General features: G+C 40.7%; 1 protein-coding gene across 1 annotated transcript; it reads right to left on the reverse strand.

The window, feature by feature from the left end:
• Positions 1–308: 308 nt before the first annotated feature.
• Positions 309–2,503, reverse strand: LOC130927997 (gastrula zinc finger protein XlCGF26.1-like). The gene is made up of 2 exons (XM_057854163.1): positions 2,470–2,503; positions 309–2,383 (listed from the first exon to the last, which is right to left on the reverse strand). Exons 1-2 carry the CDS (start codon positions 2,501–2,503, stop codon positions 729–731), a joined length of 1,689 nt encoding a protein of 562 aa, XP_057710146.1. The 3' UTR covers positions 309–728.
• Positions 2,504–10,453: the final 7,950 nt, after the last annotated feature.

Consider the following 10,453-nt stretch of genomic DNA (forward strand, 5'->3'; position numbering starts at 1 on the left):
ACGGAGGATTAGGACAAAATCAGGGAGAGAAAAGAAAAGGACAACGAGATTTGAGCTGTACTGGTGCAACGACAATAAAATTATTACATCGGGTAAACCGCTGTGCACTTTATGTACATGTATCCTTGCTGGGTGCTACGATGAACTATAAATTGCACGACAAATTGAAACCATTGAGAATACGGATAAAGAATGACGGACAATATGGCGGCCGGATACAGCGACACGTCATTCTGTGACGTTGGTGAGTAGGGTCTATAATATGGATCCAACACAGACGCGGATGTTTGTGTAGAATTTATTACAAAAAAAACAAGGGAGCACGTCAGAACACGTGAAATAAAATACAAACAAAAAGAGGCACGAACATAGTCGACGAGAGAACTAAGGGAAACCCGTCGATGGCCAGAAAAGGCAAAAAACAACGTGAACACGTAAAGTAAAACAAAGTAAGCAAAAGTCTGACACTCGCACAAACAGGAGTCTTTGAATAATGAGCGCTTCTAATGCGTCACAGGTCTGTTGCACAGCTCCGCCCATCCAGCTAAATCATGTGCTGGAATAGAGAGTTCAGTCAGCTGAGGTTTAGGCAATAGGGTGGATGTACATCATACAACAACTGGACGAAATAAGGTACCAAAAGTGCCAATCCTCAACAGGATTCTACGGAATACAATCGTCCTGCGTGCAAAATCTGATGAAGCCAGCATGGATGACAGGCAAAACAGTCATTGGCCTTTGCTTATCACACCAATCACACCAACACACGCGTGTCTCTTTATCCCTTCCTTCCGAGCAAATCTTCGACCACAAACGGAGCAGGAAAAAGATTTTTCGCCAGTGTGGATTCTTGTGTGTCGTTTTACGGATTTCTTGCAACTGAATGCTTGACCACAAATGGAGCAGGAAAAAGACTTTTCGCCAGTGTGGGTTGTTGTGTGGATTTTTAAGCTTCCCTTGTGAGTGAATCTTTGACCACAAACTGAGCAGGAAAAAGGTTTTTCGCCAGTGTGGGTTCTTGTGTGTACTTTTAAGGCACTCATTTGACTGAATCTTTGACCACAAACTGAGCAGGCAAAAGGTTTTTCACCAGTGTGTGTTCTTGTGTGTTGTGTTAAGGTGGACTTTTGAAGGAATTTTTGACCACAATCTGAGCAGGAAAAAGATTTTTCGCCAGTGTGGGTTTTTGCGTGTTGTTTTAAGGTCATCATTTGCCTGAATCTTTGACCACAAACTGAGCAGGAAAAAGGTTTTTCACCAGTGTGGGTTCTTATGTGGATTTTTAAGCTTTCCTTTTCAATGAATCTTTGATTACAAACCGAGCAGGAAAAAGGTTTTTCACCAGTGTGGGTTCTTTCGTGACGTTGTAAGTCTCGCTTATTAGAGAATCCATGACCACAAACTGAGCAGGACAAAGGTTTTTCGTCAGTGTGGGTTCTTGTGTGTCGTTTTAAGTAGCCCATGTCACTAAATTTTTTACCACAAACTGAACAGGAAAAAGGTTTTTCATCAGTGTGGGTTCTTGTGTGTCGTTTTAAGCAGCCCATGTCACTGAATTTTTTACCACAAACGGAGCAGGAAAATGGTTTGTCACCAGTGTGGATTCTTGTGTGTTTTCTTAAGTGTCCCACCTGAACAAAACTTTTTCCACAAATTGAGCAAGAAACACAATTTTCGCCAGTGTGGGTTCTAGTGTGTGTGTTTAAGGTTCTCTTTTGAGTGAATCTTTTTCCACAATCTGGGCAGGAAAAAGGTTTTTCACCAGAGTGGGTACTTGTGTGTTTTTTTAAGTTGCCCTTGCACTTGAATCTTTGACCACAAACTGAGCAGGAAAAAGGTTTTTCGCCAGTGTGGGTTCTCATGTGAAGTTTCAAGACGCTCTTGCAACTGAGTCTTTGACCACAAACTGAGCATGAAAAAGGCTTTTTAGCAGTGTGGCTCCTCATGTGCATACGGCAAGTTTGCTTTGTCGCAAAGGTTTTCCCACACTGAGAGCATTTGCAGAGTTTGTCGTCACCATGAGATGTCTTATGACCATCATCATTGTAAGCTGAGTGTGACGTGGCCCCATTTCTGTCTGACAGAGCGATGAAAATGTCTGCTTGCAATCCTTCTGTTGAGTTGCTGCTGCTGCCGCTTGGAGGCTCCGCCCCTCTGCCGGCCTCACTTGGACCATCTTCACTCTTCAAGGGCTCACCAGTCGACCTGGTGATATGCTCCTCCTCTTCAACGCATGGCAGCTCTTCTTCCTCCTTTTTGATTGGAAGTTGCTTCTGTTGACAGGGCTTTGGCTCCTCCTCTTTGATTTGGGGGAGCTCAACATCCACTTTCACACCAGGAATTTCTGACTGCTGCCACTCAGCACCAAGATATTTTCTAAAACCTGCAAGACACAAGAAAACCATTGATATATTTAATGGAGTACCACCACGTCTTTCCTTTTCGCAAAACTTGGGAAAAGACAAGTACAGTGATCTCTTGCGGTTTCGTGGATTAAGTACATGGTGCAGTTTAGAAAAGTATCCACAAAAAAATAGTGGGAAAAAATATGCGGTTTCATTTTGAGCCGCAAGAAACATTAGCCACCTTTACATGGAGCCAAATATTCCAATTGCAATCGGTTTAGATGTTCAAACCGAATAAATGTGTTCCATATTAACACCTCATTCGGAATGAAAAGGCCCAAACCGAATGGAATTTCATTCCGATTCACAGGGGTAGAATATTCCTTTTCCCAAACCGTTTAGAAGTAAAATTATATCATGTAAACAGGGAAGCGGAATGGTGTCTGGTTGCGTTCTTTCTGCACATGCTCCGTACTGACGTGGTGACGTCACTTGGTGACGGAAGTAACGTCACTTGCAACATGGTTTCCAAGCACAGCGCACCTAATTGGAGTCCGGCGGAAAGTTTATATCCATGAATCCCTCCACCAGCCCACACAACTTTTTAAATGAACGGCGTGTCATTCTGAAGTTTTGTTTCCACTCGAAAAGTTAAAACAGCAGCTGATCTGACGATCGATCTCCATGTTTTGCAACGTGACGCTTTGTTTTGATTAATCTGCGCATGTCAGACGGCAGTTGTCAAACGTCCTTTCGGAATAAAGGCAGACACATGTAAACGCTGGATCGGAATAAATGAAGTGACATGTAAACAGCTGATCTGAAATTTCCATTCGGAATGATTTGAATCAGTATGAATAAAAGTCAGCATGTCAACGTGGCTATTGTTTTGCGTATAGATGTGTCCAAAAAATTCGGCGCCGAAAACCATCGGGAAAAAATAGCTAAAAATGCAATTTCGGTTGAAATGTTTTGAAGACCGAAAGTTTACCATCGAATTGTGTGAAGAACTTCAGTCCTCTTGTGATGAGGTCATTAAAAAACGGCTTATGGAGCTTTGTACTCGTATTTACACATTCGTGTACGTATATAAAAAATTGTTCTCATATTTATGCATTTGTGTTCATATTTAGGCATTTGTATCATTCATTTCATTCATTCATTTTCCATGCCGCTTATTCCTCACGAGGGTCGCGGAGGTGCTGGAGCCTATCCCAGCTAACTTCGGGCAGTAGGCAGGGGACACCCTGAATTGGTTGCCAGCCAATCGCAGGGCACAAGGAGACACACAACCATTCACGCACACACTCACACCTACGGACAATTTAGAGTGTTCAGTCAGCCTACCATGCATGTTTTTGGGATGTGGGAGGAAACCGGAGTTCCCGGAGGAAACCCACGCAGGCACGAGGAGAACATGCAAACTCCACACAGGAAGGCCGAAGCCCGGGATTGAACCTTTGATCTCAGAACTGTGAGGCAGACGTGCTAACCACTCAGCCACCGTGCCGCCCTGCATTTGTATCAGTAACCAACAAATTCTGACGTTGGATTTTTTTTTTTTTTTGCAGGTGCGTGAAAATAACGTTCTTTTTGACGACTAGGAATCCTGTCTGCGGACTATTTCAAGTTTACTGCTACGTATCAAAAGCGTTGAATGCCGTCATGTCGGACTCGGGGAAGACTAAGCGATCCTCTAACGGTGCATGCGCCGAAAAAACAAAACAGACTGATTGCAGTGTTGTGCGAAAAGCTAACTTGTCAATTGGAAGCAATGAATCACTGGTAAAAACAATAACGAGTTTGTCCAATATCAATTGGTTGAATATCAGCATTTGATTGTAACTAAATGTTTTCTATTGTCACTGCACGATGCCTATGTGTTTCTGTGTACTTGTTAGAGCCATACAATGTGTTTAAAAATAAAAATACAACTAATATGGGCATTTTATGTAATTTCAACACTTTTAAAGTACAATAAGTCTCTGAATTATTTTTTTTTAATAACTTATACAAATAATAATAATTCAAATTAAAAAATATTAAATAATATAAAAATAGTTAATCTAATATTTTGTTGTGTCCACAGATGGATTCACCCTATGTTTAAAATGTTTCATTTGATTTCGTTGTTTGTGGAAAATATACACACAAGTTTCAGTCTGAAAAGACTTACGGTTTTAAACCAGCAGGGGGCAGCGTTCGCTTCTTGGCGTGCATGGGCAATAAGCGTTCGCATTTTAGAGCGAACAAGAAATTACCCGTCTGTGCTATAATGAGAGACGGACGTTGTTAAAAGTATTTTTTTCTTGTTTCAAGTGAGAAAAAAAAAAGGATAATTTGACTGTGGATTGCTTTATTTTGGGATGATTGTGATGTGTACAGTGTGTTAATATAGTTCAGAAATATGTTAATCGTTATGTATGTTTATGTATGACTGCAGATGTGTTCGTAATGGCAAGCGGACGATGAGTGAATGCTAGTAGTGTCTAAAATGCAGAAGTTTTAAGTGTTTTATCAGAAAAACTTGCATTTATTTACTATTATAATTGTATAAGAATTTGCATTTTAGAGCGAATGAGATAGCTGTCTGTGTGCAGCAATGCGAGACGGACGTTGTTTTTTTTCTTGTTTCAGCTGTACAAGAAAAATGAAAAGAAAAAAAATCAAATGTGTAGCAACAGACTGAAGCATTTCATCTCTGTCTGCACCACACTACAGATTCATAGCTATTATTTCAACCGACTGCCACACGCATCATCAGACTTTTGCGTTCTCCACTGCCGCATCTGTCCTGAATATCGCCTGATCACTGGCTTGCCGAAGGAAAACATTTGAGCGTCCCTTACTAGTTGCCCTTTTTAACGCTTCCCCTGTGGCCCTTACACCCGCCAGGTTTCCCCCGAGGTCCTAGCGCCCTTCCCTTTGCATAACGAACTTTTTTTTATTACCACTTGAAGATTTGTCTGCGAGCCAGATGCAGCTGTCAAAAGAGCCATGTCTGGCTCGCGAGTCATAGGTTCCTGACCCCTGATCTAGTTGGTTGTCTATTGGTTTAGTTGTTTTTGTCATCATTTTTTTCTTTCCTGTCTCTTCATTGTGTGGACTTAAAGTCAAAGCACAGGAGTATCCTAATAAATAAGACTGCTGGACGATGAGATCAGAGGTGGGATTAAATTAGTTGTTCTTCCCACTCCCTGTCGAGCGAAAATAATTTTCCTGAGTGGTATGTACTCATATGTTTATTTGTATGCATTATGTAGCCTTTTATTTTTAGTTAACGCAATCATGCATTCACATTCTGGTTAATTGTAACATATACTATTTCGTGTCATAAAAGCCCAGTTATCTTAGTCCTTTGAAGAACACAAAGATGTAACATGATTTGATAATCAAATAAGGGGAAGTCACAGACGACCCCCAGAACTTTTGACCAATGGTTTAATTGATTAAAGTTAAAGATACACAATAATATCGGTCGCCGATAATTATCGGCCGATAATGGCAATTATGACATCACACAGATAATCCAGATAATAAAAAAATTCAACCGATAATGCAATCCGATAATTGTATACTTGATTTAGCCTCCAAATGTGCACCACCGAAGAATTCAGCACACCGCCTCCTCAACCCCTCCCCTCTCTGAAGCCCCTGAGGGAGGAGGGGTTGAGGAGGCGGAGTTACACGGCAAGAAATAGTTGAATATTATGGCGGCTGCTACTAAAAAAAACGACGCTCTCGCCATCTGCGAAACATGTACCACAGAAGTTCCACGAGGCCGAAAGAAAGCGTCCTCATTCAAAACCACTAACCCAGCATCCATTTAAAACTGCATCACAAAGATATTTGGAACGAATACGAGGCTGTTGCTAGCGGGAATGCTAAAGCTATTGTAAACACTAGCTAAACTACGGGGCTTGTGACATTACAGAGTCGGGTTGTTTGGGAAAGCAGCCCAAGGCGGGTGGTAAACTCACATCTAAGGCTAAACACCAGCACAACTGGAGACCGATAGTCTGCAAGTAGCCGTCTTCCGACGGAGCCCGCCGCTCTGGCCGGTCCGGCAGGTTGCCACCGCCGCGCCGTTGGCGGGGCGGGCAGAGCCTGGTTCCCCGGCTTCAGGACCTCCGGCGAACACCCCGGTTTCTCGAGCGTTCCCCGCGGCGTGCGAGCAGAGCCAGGCCCCGAATACGTTGCGGCGAACCGGCCAGTGCGGGCAGATTATCCGGTACGAATGTAGCCGCCGAGACGAGACACTATTTTTTTTACCAAAATGACCCGAGAGCCAAAGCCCTGGATAAAAAAAAATAATGCAATTTATACGACCACCATTCTTCGTGAAAAACATGCCAATCACATTTTCACCACGCACATTTGGAAAAGTGATGTCCAATAAGCAAGCTTATCATGACGGCACAGTGGTTAGATGATAGTTTAAACATGGAGAAAACAAAGTCAGCCAGTCAATAATGCATTCAGTATGTAAAATGATGAGCGGTCAGATGACTTTGTAACGCTGCCTTTATTTTCGGCTTAACAAAACTCAGGCACAAAACAACACGCACGGAGACGCGAGCTCTAACTGCATCCAAATCGTACTGCCGTGTATCAGTTTAGCTGCTGTAAAGCAAATGTCGTGAGTGCCGCAAAAGTATGCAAAGCGCTGCAGAATGGGTACATGACATCTCGCTCTTCGAGTTAATCACAGTGCGCAATAAAGCATATAACATTAGCAATCACTTTTCAGATTAACTTATTTGTCTGCTCAATTACAGTCACAGTAGATAATCAAAACTTATTGGCACTTATCAACACTTATCAATTTAAATATGCACATTCCTGTTGTAATGAAATAACAGTAATATTCTGTAGCCACAAATATGATTCAAAATGTTTTCTTCTTCCAAGTTTTTTTTAGGATTAAGTATAATAATGTATTGCTTAAAATAAGGCTGTTAAGATTATTTTCAGATAGCTATTTTTCTTCTAAGAAATCTGAGAGAAATACACTTGAAGCGCTGGCAGATAATTTCACTTATTTCCAATAGATTTACACTTAAAACTGACTAGTTTTAAAGTGCTTGTGACACGAAAAAGCATGTTTATTTCATAATACACGCGGTATTTTAAGCTCCTGAATGATATGGACCGCTTGGATATGTGTGGAAGCGATCGCTATATTTATTTAGTTTTTTTAATCCCGCGCCAGGAAAATAAGTGACTTCCGGCGTCGGTCTCGCATTGAGGAGTGACGTGTACGGTAGAAGACGTCCTCTTCACGCTACAGTGTACTGTTGTGTATGAGGACGAAGGATTCAGCTGATTTTGCGGATTAATACTTTTATTTTTTGCATCACGCCAGCCAAACGGCTGCAGAAAAATCATTCTGTATGCGGGAGAGGCGTATGCGCCTTTTTGGAGTTTCAAAAGGTTCCCATTCACCGTGGATATTTACTGTGGGACCATTGGACTTACAAGGAAGTGAGTAAACATCTTGTTTTGTATTATGTCAAATACGAATACAGTGATTACAAAGTAAACACTATAAAATTCCTTTAAATAAAGGACTACTTACGTTTGATCATTGATAGGCATGTAAAAAGCTATCCTCACGCCCATTAGCAGTTAGCTGTTAGCACGTTAGCTGCACAACAATTCCAGCCACCCTCCTCCAGGGAACGAACTGTAAATTGCTCTCCACCGGGCGGTTTGCCGATCCGCAAAGACACTCGACAACCGGGTCGTCATGTCAAATAATCCAGGCTAGTTATGTGTGATTTTCCACTTTGAAGACTTTGAAACACTCCTTCTGGTCTGTTTACATTCTCTGAAGCCGGGGAAGGGAAATGACATATGTCCGATTTAGGTGTCATAAAATATCGTTCGGGAGGTGTGACAGTAAAGGTAAAGTCGACTGTTTTGACCATTATGGAGTAATTTTGCCATGTCGTCTTGAATAAATGGATTTTTATTATTTTATATTCCATTTAGCACAAGTTATTTGTCATGACCATGCCATTTATTTAGCAATTGGGGAAAGTACTTAGGTAAAAAAAATATCCTGTAAAAATATTGAAGTAAAGAGACAGAAACAATGACATTTTGCCGCTCTCTTCGTCGCGTTTTCCTCATTGTGAATAGTTCCCCCTCGACGGGCTGACTGGTCCTTCTCAAGCCATTTATATAGCTATTGGGGAAAAATACTTGGATAAAAAGAATATCCTGTAAAAATATTGGGAGTAGAGAGACTGAAACAATGACATTTTGCAGCTCTCTTCGTCGCGTTTTCCTCGTTCTGAACAATTCCCCCTCAATGGGCTGAATAGTAAAACCGATGAGCCTAGTCTACCGCTGACGTCATCCACCTGTTGGGGACGCTAAAGCCCTATAATTGTAGGCGTGGCTAACCGGCAGATTAAAAGACTAATTTCTCGTCATCTGCGCTTTGCTAAATTGTTGTATATAGTCGAATCGTCTCAAAATATGATTCTAATTCACATAATAATGCCATTTAAGACTTTTTTTCTGGTGTCGTATGCTCTTTAAGGAGGTGTGTTTTGCAGTGTATTAATGCTATATATGTTAGGAATGGCTTACTTTTAAAGGCATTTTGTGCAACTTCGGTATTTACTCTGTAAGTAATTGTTGCCAAAAGTTTATCATGACACAATGTCAGACAATCTGTCATTATTTAGATGTTGGAATTGAATACTTGATCATATTTTATGTTGAAAAAAAGAGCAATAAATTATATTTTTGCATAGTAATATTTTCTTTTCTGTATACTTTAAAATTTTACATAAATCTTTTAATAGAATTATCGACTTGACATTATCGGTTGGAACGAGGAGGAAATTATCGGTTATCGGTATCGGCTGAAAAATGCATTATCGTGCATCACTAATTAAAGTAAACGGCCACTAGATGAAATGTGAGATATATAATGGAGTCAGATTCTGAAATGTGTGTGCCTCATTCATTAAAACTTGTGTTTATTGTTTGACCGCACCCTGAGACTCTCAGTATTTGTGTGTCGAAAAAGCCTCCAGAACTGAAAACTAATGCGCGGCGTCGTGAGTACGAGGTCGAGAGCCAATGCCAACATGAGTTATATTGTATTTCAGTTTCTTTGTGCATGCTTGAAATAAAAAGCATTATCATCAAAAGGATATTTCGACTCTTGGTGAGAGCATATCGATAACCTTTTGGGCTACAAAGTATCACAATATATGGCCTTTTTGATATGTTTTCACTAGAGGTGGGAATCTTTGGGCACCTGATTTGATTACAATTCAGACGCCACGATTCGATTATAAACGCACAACGCCCCCTTCCCCAGCTATTACCGTAATTTCCCGAATATAAGCCGCACCCGTGTATAACGTGCACCCCAACTTTACCTGTAAAATCTAGGGAAAATTCTTGTACCCGTGTATAAAGCACACCTTAATTTTAGCACCAATAAATATCAGTCTCGTGTCTCGAACTTTTATAAAGTAAGCGTTTGCAGCAATTTTAATTTTTTTTGTCAAATATTTAAAAAATAAAATATTAATTTTCTGTAGTAAAATCGCTCACAGAATAATGTGTAGAAATAAATTTCCATTTATTCACAATTATCACACGTGAAAAATGCCCCTTTTCTAACATTCACACAAATCTTTTCTTCTTCTTACCAGCGTATGAAATTTGATCAGGGCAGGGGGTTGTACATTCCAGGAAAGAGACTCTCCCCAGTGAGAAGGGGAGAAAAAGAGTCGGAGCTGAAAGGCGGGAAGCACTTTTTCTTTGTCTCCTGAAACCAGTAATCTCTTTTCCGTTTGTCTTTAAAGTGTAAATTCTTTGTTCTTTTTTTATTACCGAATTCTGTGTCATCATCTCCTGTTTGTTATAAGAATAAAACAACAGGTATTTTTTGCTTTAGTTGCATCCCAAACATCTGAATAATGTTTTCCTTGTACAAAATAACAGAAACAAGACAAATAGAGCTTTTGATCGCAAAGTAACAATTTATTGACGCATAACTAACTGAAAGATTATGTTTTGTTGGCCGCGACAGCGGGTTAAACTTTTCCCTCATCGCTGCCCGTTTCAAAAAGATGATT

Source organism: Corythoichthys intestinalis, chromosome 13, assembly GCF_030265065.1.
Source record: "Corythoichthys intestinalis isolate RoL2023-P3 chromosome 13, ASM3026506v1, whole genome shotgun sequence".
NCBI classification, from domain to species: domain Eukaryota; kingdom Metazoa; phylum Chordata; class Actinopteri; order Syngnathiformes; family Syngnathidae; genus Corythoichthys; species Corythoichthys intestinalis.

Bases quoted from the DNA above. Each gene is read 5' to 3' on its own strand.
- LOC130927997 (XM_057854163.1), bottom strand. From the start codon at position 2,503: ATGTACTTAATCCACGAAACCGCAAGAGATCACT. The intron at 2,384-2,469 runs GTACTTGTCTTT...TGTGTCTTGCAG, and splicing joins CGAAACCGCAAGAGATCACT to GTTTTAGAAAATATCTTGGT.